This window comes from Drosophila eugracilis, unplaced genomic scaffold (assembly GCF_018153835.1).
Source record: "Drosophila eugracilis isolate 14026-0451.02 unplaced genomic scaffold, ASM1815383v1 contig_340, whole genome shotgun sequence".
NCBI classification, from domain to species: Eukaryota; Metazoa; Arthropoda; class Insecta; order Diptera; family Drosophilidae; genus Drosophila; species Drosophila eugracilis.
Genome location: NW_024573195.1, coordinates 341054 through 358718, shown reverse-complemented (window position 1 = coordinate 358718; position 17665 = coordinate 341054). Strand labels below are relative to the sequence as shown.

Below are 17665 nucleotides of genomic sequence, written 5' to 3'. Positions count from 1 at the left end.
TATTTATATTTTTGTTATATATATATATATATATATATATATATATATACTGATATATAATATATATATATATATATATATATAAATAATGTTTTTTATATGTACATCTTAAACTACGAAGTAAAAAAAGAACGGTTATATTATAGTGTCCAGTTGTCGGGCTTGATGTAAAATCTTTTTCTGATGTCCCACCAGGGTAATTCCCATATCCGACAATTGTTGAGCTGTTAATCTAGAGATCTAAATACGTAAATTATCAATTAAATACCTCATACAATGAGCTTTATTTTTTTTATGTTACCTGTTGAGCATTAATTAAATTAGCCTCTTTGAAATGCTGACAGTATCTTGACATTTTAATATGTTCCAACCAAAGGTCAGTGCTTATAAATATATTTGGACCGCGCTGTGTGTCCAAAATATGATTAACGTCTGATTCGGGTGAATTTCGAGTTGTCAGTAATGACTGCGGTTGTCTTGCCAAATTGTCGAGGGTTAAAACGATGCTGGCAAATGTGGGGCGGTGAGTTCGCTGCTTTTGCCAGCAATCTAACATAAGCTGATAGAGAGCTTCTGGACAGTCCATCGGAGCTGGTAAACGGTACCCCTTTTCAATACTCTTTATTACGTCCTAAAAAAAACAATTGAATAAGTCAAATAAATAAATTACAAGTTCAAAATATAAAAGTTGTTCATGTTTTGTTTAGCCTGATTCAAACCTGGTTTGACCAATTCCAATATGGACGTTCCCCGTAGGACATGACTTCCCATAGAACTACTCCATAGGACCAAACATCCGAAGCAGAAGTAAACTTTCTAAATGCAATGGCTTCTGGTGCAGTCCAACGTACAGGAATTTTTCCGCCCTGTAAAATCAAATACATATGTGAGCTTTATCAGTTGACCTAAATTAAAAAACTGAATAAAAATAAGGCGCAATTATTATCTTATTAAAAACATTAAATAAGATTTAGCCTCAAAGCTCGAACCGGATATTTTCTTTTTTAACCAAAAACTTTATTAAATGAAACCATTTTAAATTTATAAACATGATTGTTATTTATTTCTTAAAAATAAAACAAGAGGAAACGCTAAAGTCGAGTGCCGCGACTATAAGATACCCGTTACTGTTTTACAAAATGTTAAAATATTATTTTGCTAGTGGAAATTCACAATGCGCTACCTATTGTCAGATGAAGTATGTTGAGTATGCTTATAGTGACGTCACTGCCCATGTGAGGTCTTATAAACTTAATTTCTTTATAAATAGCGAAATAATGTTCCGATTTGAAAAATCGTTGGTAAATCGATAGATATTAACAGAAATAAGTTACACAAGGTCAAACGAAGGAATTCATAATAATATTATAGACGCCACAGTTTTCCGCGGTTTGTGGGCGTTAGAGTGGGCGTGGCTGGATGCAACTTCGTGGCAAGTTGCAGAGGCATCTCTTAAATACGTGTTCCTAAGCAAAATCGTGTAGCTTTTATAGTTTTTGAGATTTTTGCACTTTTAGTTTTTCGGGTTTTGTGGGCGTTAGAGTGGGCGTGGCTTGATCGGAAAAAAACAATTCGCATTGGGAGCATCATAAAAACCTACATGCCTAATTTTTGCACTTTTAGTTTTTCGGGTTTTGTGGGCGTTAGAGTGGGTGTGGCTTGATCGGAAAAAAACATCATAAAAACCTACATGCCTAATCCGAACTTTCTATCTCTTATAGTTACCGAGATATCAGCTTTTCTAGACAATCCGAAAACCGTCTTTTGAGCCTTGTGGGCGTATGGGTGGGTATGGCTGGATAGTAGAAGCACTATAAGATGCGCTGGCATCTAAAGATTATACCTGAATTAGATTATTCTGAATTTCAACTTTCTATCTCCAATAGTTCCTGAGATTTCAGCAATTTTAGTTTTTTCCGATTTGTGGGCGTTAGAGTGGCCGTGGCAGGATGCGGAAATAAACTTCCGCTGTCCCGGGACCTCAAGAATCTTCATGCTTAATCTCAACTTTGTATCTGCTATAGTTCCTGAGATCTCAGCGTTCATACGGACGGACGGACGGACGGACAGACGGACATGGCTCAATCGACTTCGCTATTGATCCTGATCAAGAATATATATACTTTATAGGGTCGCAAACGCTTTCTTCTATCTGTTACATACTTTTCATACTTTTACTCTACGAGTAACGGGTATAAAAAAATTTTTATATAAATTTGAAATCTTGTCAATACATATATGTACCAGCGATACGCGCTCCGCTTCACAAGCTGGACATTGGTGTGGCCGGATAAAATCTCGAGGGAAGTTGCAGTGGCATCCCTAAAATACGTATTCTTAAGCCTAACTTTCTAGCTCTTCCCGAGATTTTTTCATTTTTGGTTTTTTGGGTTTTGTGGACGTTAGGGTGGGCGTGGCTAGACCTCAAGAATCTTCATGCTTAATCTCAACTTTGAATCTGCTATAGTTCCTGAGATCTCAGCGTTCATACGGACGGACGGACGGACGGACAGACGGACATGGCTCAATCGACTTCGCTATTGATCCTGATCAAGAATATATATACTTTATAGGGTCGCAAACGCTTCCTTCTATCTGTTACATACTTTTCAACGAATCTAGTATACCCTTTTACTCTACGAGTAACGGGTATAAATATATATTGCCACAAGATCATCTTTAAAATAATATGAATTCATGTCAATCGAATAATCCATCGTTGTTTTATTTAAATTTAAAGTTCTATACCTCTAAAAAACACGCATTATATATAGATATATGTATACTTTTACAGGTATATTTGTTGATCGGTATCACTACCCAGGTCAAAAAATTATGTTTGGTTTTATTTGAAATCCGTTGAATTTGAGAATTTGTGAAGTTGAAATTGTAATGAAAGCATCTGGTATATAATTTAAATTTGAAAGTTTGATTATTAATTAATTATGTTAATTATGCTTACAATGAAAAAATTTTAGAATGAGTCTTAAACTTAAACTTATAAAAGAAGCCCAGCAAATATACATATAAATGTTATATAACCGACTGAAAATTCAAAAGTTAACTTAAATTTATATACAGTTACTATGCTAAGTTTGTTAATAGTAAAATAAATGGGAACTTCTCAAATTATCCGCTCTATTGTACGTACCCGAGTTGTGTAGGCGTCACTGGCGTTTTCAATTTCACGTGATAATCCAAAGTCCGCAATTTTACAAATTAATTGGGCATTAACAAGAACGTTTCGTGCCGCCAAGTCTCTGTGTACATAATTCATATCACTTAGATATGCCATTCCGCTGGCGATACCTCGAAGCATTACTATCAGCTGCAGGGTTTGAAACTTTCCATCATTCACACGAAGAAATGTGTCTAAACTTCCGTTTTCCATGTATTCAGTAATAATCATAACTGGATTTGAGCGTGTAACTACACCCTGGAGATAAATAACATTTGGATGATCAAACTGGCCCATAATAGAAGCCTCTGTCAAAAAGTCACATCGCGCTTTTTCTGAAGATCCTGTTAAAACAGATTTTTATAAACTCTGATTAAGGTTATAAAACCACGCTATCCAACAAAAAAATTTTTGGCAACCCTAAAAAATAATTACTATATTGTGGAGAATAATATAAGCTTACCTGGTTTCAAAGTCTTTATCGCTACATCAATGTCCTGCACAAAATTTGGTGGTATTTTTAAACGGCCGCGACATACATCTCCGAATTCTCCACCGCCTAATCATTTTTAATAAATATGATTGATACTTTCAACTCAGCTGTTATAATAACTTACCGATAATAGCTTCTATAGTAATGTAGTTTGCATCGATTTCTCGGGCAAATTCCCGTATAGCTTGATTGGGGTCTTCATATGTATGTGGATCTACATAGCTTCTACTATTTCCAAATAGAGGCGTCGTCACTAACAACGACAACGGCAAATAAGAAGCTTATTAATATTACCAGTAATTATCTTAAATAATAGTTATTTAATAATTATACCAATAAAAGAGTACACAGTATTCCTTAAAACTTATGGTTTAGGTGGGAGGAAGCCTTCTTTACCTTTATCATAATCCAGTCTAACCAAGTCTAACTAACCAATCCAGAAAAGTTGGAATTGGCATCCATATTCTAAAGCTAACTATGCATGTATTAGCAAAGATTACATACAGTTACAGTTGGAACAATCATTTTGCCACTAATTGTCCCCGAGTACAATTTAACCATCACCAGTGATTGTCAGGTCAGAAACATATAAATCACGTGTTTTAGCCGACGGTGTCGGCACTGCCCATGTGAGCCCTTACAACCTAAATTTGTTTAATATATTACTAAAAATATTCTGATTCGTTTGTTGGTCCGGTGGACCAGATAAAACTTGCGTTAACAGTCGACACTAAAATCTTATAACGTATTTTTCAAAAGGGATTTTACAAAAGTAGATCGATAATAACGACAGCAAACGTCGCCCTAAATTTTTCCGTTTTTATTCTTCAATCAAACGAGTTGAAATTAATATAATTTACTACCGTCATTCGAAGTTATTGGCCTCAACTTTAATGGTACAGTGAGAGAAAGAAGTGCCCGTAATGTAGAGAATATTTATGCAGAAGGAGCATCAATTAAGAAAGACAAACATCAGTCTCTAACCGGTCGTTCTCAAGCGAATTTTTCGAAAAGATCTTGGTCTTACAAGATTAAGTTCAAGAAATAAGTGAAGCCACTTGACAAAAAGAATCGTCGCATGTTCGTAAATTGGGCCGAGAAACAACTTAAAAATGGCATATTAGAGAAAAAAAGTCTGTAAAAACAGTGACTGTATACCAACGTAAGTAGTTTTCGGTTTATGTAAAAAAAATATGTATTGATTTGCAGATTTTAACATTCTGTTCTGATGTTGTTCAGTTTGCATAACGTAGTTCAGAAAAAAAAAATGTTTTAAATTGACCCAACTGATCGTTTTTATATAGTTATAAGAAATATAAAATATTTGGCTGAACAGATAGCAATTAAAGTTATTTCTTTATATTGATCTACTATAACACAATACACAACTTACTCAGATTTATAAAATAGCAAAGAAATATAAATTTACTAAAAGATATACCGTTTAAGTGAAGGGTTTTGACAATTGGAGTAGTATCCATAGTATTAACTAAAAATAAAAATAAAAATAATATTGTTGAAAATATGATGGATATAATTTACAAATTCAAACTAGTACGATGGTTATAGTCGGATGGCCGACTGTCCTTGCCAGTTAAATACTTTAAATATTTAATGTAAATTCATCTCTCTATATATTTGTCTATCTATTTACCTGACTGTTTATCTGTTATATCTATCTATACTTGCATATACTCCACATCTTCTCAATTAAAACATGTGAGGCCTTATAACATAAATTTCTTCATAAATAGCGAATAATAATAATGTTCCGATTTAAAATCTTTGGTAAATCAATATATATTAACAGAAATAAGTTATACAAGGTCAAACAAAGGCATTCATAATAATATTATAGACGCCACAGTTTCTCGCAGTTTGTGGGCGTGGCGAGATGAAAACTCTTGACAAGTTGCAATGGCATCTCTTTAATAAGTGTTTTTAGGCCTAATTTTTTAACTCTTCTATTAGTTTGTATTTGGGGCATCATAAAAACCTACACGCTTTCTATCTCTTATAGTTAATGAGATATCAGCTTTTTTAAAAAAAGAGAAAAAACCGTCTTTTGAGCCTTGTGAGCGTGTGGGTGCGCTGGCATCTAAAGATTATACATTCTGAATTTCAATTTCAATTTCCTGAGATCTCCGCGTTCATACGGACAGACAGACAGACGGACAAACAGACGGGCAGACGGACATGGCTCAATCGTCTTCGCTATTCATCGTGATCAAAAATATATATACTTTGTAGTGTCGGAAACGATTCCTTCTACCTGTTACATACTTTTCAACGAATCTAATATACCCTTTTACTCTACGAGTAACCAAACTTGACCAAAAGGCGCCAAAAAGGTCATAGGGCCAAAATTTTAAAATTTTTAATCAAGTGCTTTATATTTCTTTTAGATTTGGATAACATTAGCAATCTATATTTGTTAGAATTATAGTTAAAAAAAATTTAGAAACAGATATGTTCAGATGTCTTACATTTGAACTTGCGATTGATGATGTATCTTTATTGTAAATTATATTTTTTACACCGAATCAGCTATTTACTTTCATATAAGAGCCCATTGCTTAGTCTTTAACGTTTAATATACATTTTAACGTAACTTAAATTAATAACCTTCAATGGATCATATTTTTATACTCGTAGAGTAAAAGGGTATAATAGATTCGTTGAAAAGTATGTAACAGCTAGAAGGAAGTAAATATATTATCAGATATAATGCAAAAATCTTGGGACCTACAAGGACTAGAAAATTAGGCTAAAGAATAGGTATTTAAAAGATGCCACTGCCACTTGCCACGAGTTTTTATCCGACCACGCCCACTCTAACGCCCTCAAACCGCGGAAAACTGTGGCGTCCATAATATTATTATGAATGCCTTCGTTTGACCTTGTACAACTTATTTCTATTAATATAAATCGATTTACCAAAGATCGCAACATTCGAACATTCTTCGTTATTTATGAAGAAATTTATCTTATAAGGTCTTCATGGGCAGTGACGTCACTATCAGTTACTCAACATGCTTTTTTTTGCCATGTCTTTGAGAATTACCACTAGCAAAATGAATATTTTAAAATTGCATAAAACAATAACGGGTATCTTATAGTCGCGGCACTGGACTATAGAGTTTCTTTTTGTTTTACTTTTTGTTATTGATTTTAAACTTAATAAGAAAAACAAATATACATTAAAGTCTGCGAACGATTTTCGATTTTTGGCATCGATCTGCAAACAAATGTTTAATAAGAAGCGGCTGTTATAAAATGATACAGCCCGAACTTCATCGAAATTATACAAAATAATTATTACTTAACGGTCCCAGGATAAAAAATCATTAGAAAAAGCTTAAGCCTATAGATGTCCGAGCTTCCAAAACGAACATACACTGACAATTGTTATTTTCCTTTGTTGCTAGTTACCCTTTGCGCACTTGATAAAAAAAAAACGAAGCAATCCGAATACTAAGTATATCTGATCACGACCTCAAAAAGGAAAAAAAGATTAGTTAAACAAGACATAAATCTTTACAGAAAAACAATTCAACATTTGCCATCTATATTATTGATACAATTTCCGCCTAAGATACCCGTTACTGTTTTATAAAATTTTAAAATATTCATTTCACTGGTGGAAATTGACAAAACGCCACCTTTTGTCAGAGAAACCATGCCCATGCGAAGCCTTATAAGGTACTTTTCTTCATAATAAGCGAAGAAATGACAAGAGATAATATGAATTGGGGGCATCATTGGAAACTAAATGCTTTGTACCAACTTTCTATAACTTATAGCTATCGAGATATTAGGGGTTTTAGAAAAAGCGAAAAACATATTTCGAGCTTGGTGGGAGTTAGAGTGGGCGTGGCCGGATAATGGTGCAACCTTGAAATGCGTTGGCATCTTAAGATTGTACGTCCTTAATTCCAAGTTAGCAACCACCAGCCCTAATAGTTCCTTAAATTTCAGGGATTTTAATTTTTCGCGATTTGTCTATTTATATGCTTAATCTCAGCTTTGTATCTCTTATAGTTCCTGTGATCTCAGCGTAAACAATTTTTCTATTAGTCCTGATTAAGAACATATAAACTTTATAAGGTCGGATTCTGTCTACCTGTTACGTAGTTTTCAACGAATACAATATACCCTTTTACTCTATTCTATAAAAAAAGTTCAAAATTACAAATTTTAGATATTGGCCAAGCCCCATATTTCTCAACGCAAACTCTTCGATTTAGACTTTTGTTCACCTGAGCTTAAGATCCACCGAGAGTTTAAAGTTTGAAATAATCGTCAGGGAAGCAACTACTCTATTAAAATAAAATTTTTTAATACGACAAGCAAGTGTGCAAATACAAATATGAATTACTTACAGCCGCAAAAAAGCTTGCTACATAAAAAAACTGAATAGGCGAAAACCTCATAGACAAATTACAAAAGGGAAATTAGAGTTAGAATCTTACCAGCCACAAAAACAGAAACTATATGAAACGAAATCAAACAACTTGCGGACTTTATAAAGTTAACAGCAATGAACTGTGATCTTAAAACCATGCATATTAAAACTCCTAGACGAAATGGTATCTACAATTGTTGGAACAAACCAAAAGTCATTAAATGGGCCTTAAGCAAAGAAAATCGGTATCATATCTAACCGAATAAAAGAATATTTAAATTATCGACCTAGCTTTACAGAAACCATTTGACACATTGCAAAGAGACTTCACTGAAACCATTAGTTAATAAATAATTAAGATAAACAATAAAAAATTTAAAACGTCAATTTCTAACAAGATTAAATGTATGGGCAAATATTGGTCTCTCAATTAACTACACAAAAACAAAGCTTCCAAGATAAAAATAGAAATTTTAAGTAACTATTTTTATAGGGAAAGCAGGCAATGAGTTTTCAGTTTTTTTTGTCAACCTATCTTTGACTATTGTTCATGGCCTACGACTTTATAAATACCTTAAATGAATGGGAAGAGCTTTTTGCTTTTTCACTAATTTAATTCTTAAATTACCTAAAAAAGCAAGTTTACTTCTTAAAAAATTATTTTAGATCTTAAAGAATAATTAAAAAAGGAATGTTTATCTATTTCATTAAAAAGATATATAGAATACATAAATAACAAAAAACGCTATAGGCGAGTGCCGAGACTAAAGGATACCCGTTACTGTTTTATATAATTTTAAAATATTCATTTTGCTAGTCGAAATTCACAAAGCGTCACCTTTTGTTAGAAAAAGCTTGTTGAGTAACTTATAATGACGTCACTGCCCATGTGATGCCTTATAACCTACATTTCTTAAAAAAAAAAACGAAATAATGTTTCGATTTGAAAAATCTGTGGTAAATAATATAGATATAATCTATAAATGTTATAAAAAGTCAAACGAAGCGCAAGAATGAGCGTGAACGGATAGTTGTTCACCTTCAGATACGCTGGCATCTCAACTTTCTAGCTCTGATAGTTTCTGAGATTTCAGCGCTTTAGTTTTTCATGACGTGAATACGTTACATACTTTCTAACGAATATAATATAAATTTTACTCTACGAGTAACGGCTATAAAAATATAATTAAATTATACTAACTTTCCCAGTATATCAAATGAAAAAAGCCGTAACCTTATGTTTATAAAAGTAAATATTGTCAATCTGACAAAGAAATTTTTGTTTACACGCTAAAAACTACAAAAGGTTGGGGTTTTATCCAAAAAAGATCCAAAAAGTCCAGAGCCAAGGCCCTTGTCAAATATCAAGGATATTACGCAAGAAATGCATGTTGATAAACTGTAAGCAGACTTTTGCATGTACATTTTCTCTAAGTGTTAAGTAAAGAATTAGAATAAAAAAGAAATATATACAGTCAGCACATAATGTATTCCTACACCCGTGAGTTTCAAGCTTATAGTAATAATATTAGTAATATCTCGAGAAATATGCAACGGAAATTAAAATGAAACACATGAGAGATATACATTTCGGGCAGATGTTTTAAATATCGTATTAACAAGTTTTAGCTTAAATATTAGAAAATTTACCCTCTTTTTGATTTATTCAATTCTAAAAATTGTTTTCACTTAATAAGATATGTCATATTCAGAAAAAATTTGCAGCCCTTTATCTTTAAGCGTTTTCTCAATACAATTTTTTAAGAAAAGTTCACTTTTTGGGGTCCTCAAGGTGAGAAACTTCTTTAACGGTTGGAATCAAGTTGTTTTCCTTCATGGCTTCATTTTCCTCTCTACATACTTTAAAAGGCCTGTCGGGTCAAAAATAAATTTTTGATTCTAAATAACTAAATATAACGTTTCTCCAAAATGATTTCAACTCTTCCTCCTCACATGCTGTTTTTAACTCCAAACGTATTTTTTTATAATAAGAAATCAATAGTTTTTTACGAACAACTCTACCATATATACCAGGATTGTGCATGGAGTTCCGGATGGGTTTGAGAGGAATTTTTTTCTGAAAGCTTTTCTAGGGTTTTAAGAATTGTTTTAGATGTTGTTCTGGGATTTTGCAATACTGTATTTGCAACTTTACGCTCTATCCGTGGTGTCAATATTCTGGGCCTTCCAGCTTTTTCATGTTCTGCAGCAAATTCTTCAGTGCTTACGTATTTTTTTTATCACACTTTGCATTGTGGAAGGTGACTTGAGAATAATTCTACCAATTTCGGGATAACGCGATGCTCTAAATATCATTTTATTATAGTTTTTCGAAAATCTAGGGATAAATCTTGACCCCGATCCATTTCATCCAATTGCAGCAATAAACGCAGTGAAACTAACGAAAAAACTTTGAGAATATCACACCGAAACTTGCTCCGATTCAGAAATGCTCCGATGCATTCAGAAATAGAAGTCAAGAAACGAAAGTGTACGAATAATTGTTGAGCGTAATAAAAAGATTTTTTTTTGTGTTATAAAGAAAATTATCTAATATTTAAGTTAAATCTTGTTAATTTTATCCTTAAAATATATGCATGTATGTATATCTTTCATATGATATATTACATTCTAATTTCATTTATATATTTCTCGAGATATTAAGGAATACGCTTAAAACTTATGAGTGTACGAATAAATTATGTGCTGACTGTATAATAACTTTTATATTAAAAACATTAACACAATTCAAATATAATTCTACTCTACCGTAAACAAATGTAAATTGCGTACTCTTGTATCAAAATGATTAACTTATAATACAATAATAAAATAACTTACCTTCGTTACTGGTGTAGTCCAGTGGTAAGGGCAAATGATTTGTAGATTTTTTATCAAGTTCATCCTGATGTTTGGATCTCATGAAATAGACTGTAGCTATTATAAAAATTACTAGAAACAGGACACCAGTAACAATGGCAGCAGCAATAAACCTTATATGCACAGAATCGTCGTAGCCTATTATAGTGAACAGCTTGGTAAAATATTTATCGTTAATTAATAATCCCATACAACTGACCTGAGGCTACGGGATTTGGTGTTTGGGCATAAATTATGTTACTATAAGAGCCAAATCCATTTATTGTTTTACAGCGAACTTGAAATCCATATTCAGTGTTTTCTAACAATCCTTCTATATGTGCCTTAGTCTCCTTTGTATTTAACGCACTTTTATTTATGGCATCTAATTCAGCCTTGGGAAACCACCGCACTTCATAAAACTCAAGAGGAGAATCACTGTGAACGGGCTTGTCCCACTCTAAATCAACATCCTTACTAGTTATAGCCAATATACGTAAGTTAAAAACTGTCGAGAGCAATACAGACTCGGTTGTAAAAACGATTTCGGCGTGACCGGTCTTTACTTCGTTTAAGTCCAACGGTATATTCAAATATGACGTATTCGAAAAATTTATATCATTACTTGCCACCTGAGACGATTCATTGTAGTTCCGGTTTGATTCGATGAGGTGCGACATGCTATTAGTTGCATGTATCTGCACAGTGTAAGTGGTTACCGGTTCAAGATTTGTTAGTGTAATTTTCGTTTCGTTGAATGTGTCAGTAGAGGGATTGTACATTACATTTGGACTGCATGTATTGCATCTTATCTTGTAAACAATATCACTTTGATATTTTCTAGTCTGCGCTTCAGCCGAATTTGTTTCATTCTTGGTTGGTATGCTCCAAGATATTATGGCACTGGTTTGATCGACAAACAGCAGTGTAAGATTTGTCGGCGCAGGTGGTGGACTATAGCAAGGCATATGTCGTCCATCATTCGGATGTCTATAGTATCCTGGCATACACTTGCAAAATGGCGATCCACTTTTTGATGAATTTGAATTGGGAGGACATGGCGTACACTTAGTTACCTCTGTTGATTTGAATGTTCCACGCGGACATTCTGAAATGTAAAAAATAAGTGGTTTACTCAAGAAGGTTTAGTTCTAAAAAAAGTATATTTCCTTTTGAATCTAAAAATTAAATTGTATTTAAAAATAGGAAGAACTCTCGTGCAAAAAAAGATGTCTGTTAATCAACTCAAGGATCAGCTGGCATATAGATAAGAAGAAATAATTATATTTAATATTTATTTGTTCACTAAAAAATGAGTAATTATTAATAACTGTTTGCTGTAAAATAGAGGTTCTAATATACTAGAGTAGTATTTTTTTTGGTTTTGCTTTGAACTATTTTGACCAAGTTATGTTGTTCAGTTTACAGAATTAAAAAATTAGATCAAGAAACATTGTTAAAGTCTAAAGTGTAAAAACGTTTAAATTTACAAAAAAATTAACAAATTTTATGTTAAACAAGAGGTCGAGTGCCGCGACTATAAGATACCCGTTACTGTTTTATACAATTTTAAAATATTCATTTTTTGCTAGCGCCACCTATTGTCGGAGAAAGCATGTTGAGTAACTGATAGTGACGACACTGCCCATGTGATGCCTCATAACCTAAATTTCTTCATAAGTAGCGAAATAATGTTCCGATTTTAAAAATCTTTGGTAAATCGATAGATATTAACGAAAATAAGTTGTACAAGGTCAAACGAAGGCGCTCATAATATTACTATAGACGCCTCAGTTTTTCGCGGTTTGTTTCGTTAGAGTGGGCGTGGCAGGATGTTGATATAAACTTGCGCTGTCCCGGGACCTCAAGAATCTTCATGCTTAATCTCAACTTTGTATCTGCTATAGTTCCTGAGATCTCAGCGTTCATACGGACGGACAGACGGACATGGCTCAATCGACTTCGCTATTGATCGTGATCAAGAATATATATACTTTATAGGGTCGGAAACGCTTCCTTCTTTCTGTTACATACTTTTCAACGAATCTAGTATACCCTCTTACTCTACGAGCAACGGGTATAAAAATAAAGGGACAATACGTTACTTTTTGTAGATATAAGGATATACGGCCATTGAAATTTCAAAATTTGGAAACAAAATTATATTTAAAACTACTTTTTTTCGTTTTTAAATTAAAATTGTATATGTTTATTTAAATATCTAAAAGATTACTAACCTGTGCATGTTTTATTAAAATTGCTTGGTTCATATCCGGCCACGCACCGGCATCCACCAGTAAGAATTGTCCATTTTCCATCACCTTTGCATAAGTACGTCGGTGCTTCATAGGGTTCTGCGTTTTCGACACAAGTTCCGTTTTGCTTCTCGATAATAGTTATTTCTCTACCTGTGGGAGTTTCGTTGAAGTGGGCAAAATTTTCGGTAACAGCAGGACAAGTGATATAATACACTTTTACAGCTAGAACGCTAATACAAGCGCCCTGATCTCTAAATGCAAAATAAACGCCCTTTTTGTTTACCGCTATGCTCTTTACTTCAGTGTTTATATCTACATCGGAGTTCTGATTGAAGCGCCCCTCTCCAGCTGCAATGCGAGCAATCAGTCTGTAACTGTCTGTTTGCCACGGAGGAGGCTCTCGAGTAGCAGCATCAAACTCGTAAAAAAGTAAACTAAAAGTTTCTTTGCACGATAAAGCGTTTCCTAAATGTGGAACCACAATAAGAAATAAATAAAAAAAAAGATTTCAATTATTTAAAATAATTTACTTTTTTTTTAATTTTTAAGGAATAGTTTTGCTATCACAAAATTGAATTTAAAAAGTTTTCTAGTGTTATTTATTGAAAAAAAAAAAAAAAACTTATAACGCACTTTAAAATGAAAACAATAGGTATTGAAAAATAATTATTATATAAGGTCAAACCAAAACATAAGCCTTAATATAAAAAACGCATATTCTTTTTGGTTTTTTGTCACCGTTGTCATATTTTTTTTTACCTGGGAATAAAGAACAGTCGCGTATTGTAAATTGAATTTCAATGTAAAGTCGGTTTGCTGGTCCACGATCGATAAATGGCGACCACAGCCAGTTGTTGACATTGTGATATGCTACATCGCAAACCACATAACTTCTCCAATTAATTCCCTTTACGAAATCAGTGAATGACTCTTCTACCCACTGAAAGTGAAAGAAAAAAATATTAAAATATTTATTCTATATAAACGAAGTATATAATTGAAAAAAAGGAAAATTTCTTTAATACACAATTATATCTTTATTATTAAATATATAGATATATAAATATAAATATATATGTATATTTATATCTATAATTTTTAAGAGCTTTAAATATAACCAACAATATAAATACAATACCACAATAAAATACAAGAAGAAACACTATAGTCGAGTGCCGCTACTATAATATGCCCGTTACTGTTTTACACAATTTTAAAATATTTATTTTGCTAGTGGAAATGGATAAAGCGCAACCTATTGTCAAAAAAATCCTGTTTACTAACTGATTGTTACGTCACTTTCCATGTGACACCTACATTTCTTTATAAATAGCGAAATAATGTTCCGCTTTGAAAAATCTTTGGTAAATCGATAGATATTGACAAAAATATATTATACAAGATAAAATGAAGTTATTCATAATATTATGCAAGCCACAGTTTTCCGCGGTTTGTGGATGTTAGAGTGGGCGTGGAAGATGAAAACTCGCGAAAGCTGCAGTGGCCTCCCTAAAATACGTATTCCTAGGCCTAACATTCCAGCTATTAAAGTTCCCGAGATTTTACCCATTTTTGGTTTTCCGGTTTTTTGGTTTTTCCTACAACGGCAGAATGTTACGGCAGAACTTGCCCAGAAGTACTCCAAAAAGGACCAAAGCAGGTGGTGGGAGGAGTACTTTTCCTAAACGAAAGCAAAATCTTTTCGGAAGATCTAGCAAGACGAAAACCAAATACGGAGACACAACACGTCGGGGAAATGTGATGATTTAAGGGTGCATATCCATAATAGGAGTGAAAAATCTTGCGTTCATCGCTGGTACTATAAACCAAGATAAATATCTTATCTCGTTCAAGCAATATCAAAAAAATGTGGATATCATACAAAATATTAGGATAACTTTGTTTTATAGGTATAATAGTTATTTCATAGTTACATAAGGACAAATCGAAATTTATGTAACTCAAAATTTCGTTACTGTTTTACAAAATTTAAACATATTAATTTTGCTAGTGAGAATTCCCAAAGCGCCACTTATTGTCGGAGAAAGCATGTTGAGTAACTGATAGTGACGTCACTGCTAGCTCTAGCTCTAATTTTTTTAGTTTTTCGCGATTTGTGGGCGTGGCAGGATGCTGAAATAAACTTGCGCTGCGTAGGGACCTCAATTATCTTGATGCTTAATCTCAACTTTATAACTCTTATAGTTCCTGAGCGTTGCTACGGATAAACGGGCATGGCTTAATCCTTCTACCTGTTACATATTTTTCAACGAATTTAGTCTAGCCTTTTACCCTACGAGTAACGGGTATAATAAGCTTTACAATACCATTTTAAAATTTCTTATAGTCTTAGTCTCTTATAGTTCCTGAGCGTTGCTATGGATAGACGGGCGTGGCTTAATCCTTCTACCTGTTACATATTTTTCAACGAATTTAGTCTAGCCTTTTACCCTACGAGTATAATAATCTTTACAATACCATTTTGAAATTTCTTTTTTATTTAGTTTTAACCACTTTCTTAGCGTTTCAAGTTGATCAAATAAAAAACAGAATATTAATGTTGTTCACTGCAGGTATTGTTTGAATAACACCACAATTATTGTGGACGTGTTAGTTATTTAGAATGAATGAACATAAGTAATCATAAGAAAATATTAATCAAGTCTCTATGTTAAATAAGATTTTGGCAGCGTTAAAATGTCTTCGATAATATACAGAGGAAATCCGTATGCTAAATAACTTGATGGTTACACATAGCGTGAATAAGAATTGACGTATTACGTACCCCTGGTGTTTGGGCTTGGGGGCCATACGGATACCTGGTCCACTCCAATGTAGCTTCCCTAGTCGTATCCAACAGTACAACTGCGGAAAATTGAAAGTTTAAAATGTTATGATTATATACACAAAATATTGTTAGGCAATACGTACCTTGGTCAGCTTTCGCCAATCTTAAGATAAGCGAAACTAAGACAACCAGTATAATGCTAAATAATGACATTCTGTAAACAATTCTGCTTCGCGTTCTTATATGTGCTTGAAGATTATTAAAAGCAGGGTGAAGTGTGCTAAAGATTTTATTTTGTAGGAAAGTAAATCTACTTTTGGAAGATGCGGCATGTTCGATAAAGTGGCCTTTTGCGTTTCCTTTTATTACAGGATAGCAGATATATCCCATTTTAAATTTTTTGAGGTCGTTTCCGGTTGTTTTATTTCGTATTTATTACTTTTTTTGCTTTGACGCACTATAATGCGAATTGTCCAACATTGATAACATCACACAGCCTAAAAAACAGGACAAGAATAATAGAGGTGTGCTGATGCACAATTTTTAAGAATTACCACTTACAATGCATTATGTGCATATGTATATTTATATACAGGCCTGCATTGATACAGATATACCTGCATTTTCTGCTGCTGCTTTATACATACACGTTTGTATATATAGGCACATTAATTGTGTGTATGTATTCTATTAAGCCAAAGGGACGCTAACCAAGATTTCGAGATTTTGTGTAATGCTTCTAAGCATACTATTATTCCAATAGCTAAGTCACTGGAATAATCACAAGTGCATTAACATTGAGGGTAGATTATATTTTTTTTATGCTTTTCATTGTTATTAAACACATTTTCAGTCATCCGCGGATAGTAGTACACAACTCTTAATCTTCCTGAAATAAACTTGAATAATTTCTGTCTAAAAACTAGGAATAACAAAGAAAACATTTTTAAACAAACATCATATTAACTTTTAGTATTATTTATATTCACGCTATTATTTTAATCCGGTTTTGTAGTTAGGGTACTATTTATCGATAGTAATTTAAATTGGCTGCGGATATCTAAGAATAAAAAATATTATAATTATATAAGTCAAGGTATCGTCAAAAAGGTTAACAGAGCAATTGCAACGTTGAAATGGAACTATACAATATTCATTATGGCTTTTTAAAATTACTAATATTAAAATATTATATTTTTATGAAGGTTTCCTTGTTGTGGTGGCTGTTTTGACGATGTATATATATTTTTAGCCATTATGCAATTTGCATAAACACTTTCCTTAACTAACATGAATTAAAATTACTTGCACTGTTGGGGAAAAAATTTCATTAAGGTTTATGTATCTTGGTAGGTAGTAGGTACAACCTCTGCCTATGTAAAGCGTTCTAACTCTCACGAAATTTCCTTTTTTAGGTGAATGAAAATATTTACAAAGAACCAAGAGTGCACTGTTTAAAATGCAGCCACTTCTACAATGCGGGTTAAATTACATTATGCTAGAAAAGCTTATGTCAGTGGAATCTATATGTTGACATGCCAATAACCTATACGAATTTGTTTTTTTGATATTTTGATAGACATGTTTCTAATAATAAGGGTCAAAAACTTAATGGTTACATATGTCAGTTTGGAAAAAATTAGAGTAGGGATAAGGGATAAGATTGACTCTAAAAACTGGTGAT

General features: G+C 32.9%; 1 protein-coding gene across 11 annotated transcripts; it reads right to left on the bottom strand.

The window, feature by feature from the left end:
- Window positions 1–62: 62 nt before the first annotated feature.
- On the bottom strand, window positions 63–17023 carry LOC108102372 (ephrin type-B receptor 1-B). 11 transcript variants are annotated; one of them, XM_041818532.1, is made up of 15 exons: window positions 16971–17023; window positions 16543–16903; window positions 16125–16478; window positions 15979–16058; window positions 13953–14133; window positions 13173–13658; window positions 11156–12043; window positions 10918–11094; window positions 5113–5160; window positions 3796–3924; window positions 3642–3737; window positions 3152–3522; window positions 720–866; window positions 302–631; window positions 63–240 (listed from the first exon to the last, which is right to left on the bottom strand). In XM_041818532.1, exons 3-15 carry the CDS (start codon window positions 16369–16371, stop codon window positions 136–138), a joined length of 3285 nt encoding a protein of 1094 aa, XP_041674466.1. In that variant the 5' UTR covers window positions 16372–16478; window positions 16543–16903; window positions 16971–17023; the 3' UTR covers window positions 63–135. The 11 variants fall into 11 exon arrangements, with proteins under 11 accessions (XP_041674466.1, XP_041674467.1, XP_041674470.1 ...); XM_041818533.1 differs by having other exon boundaries at window positions 16543–16870; window positions 16949–17011; XM_041818536.1 differs by having other exon boundaries at window positions 16543–16752; window positions 16971–16986.
- Between the last annotated feature and the right edge of the window lie 642 nt (window positions 17024–17665).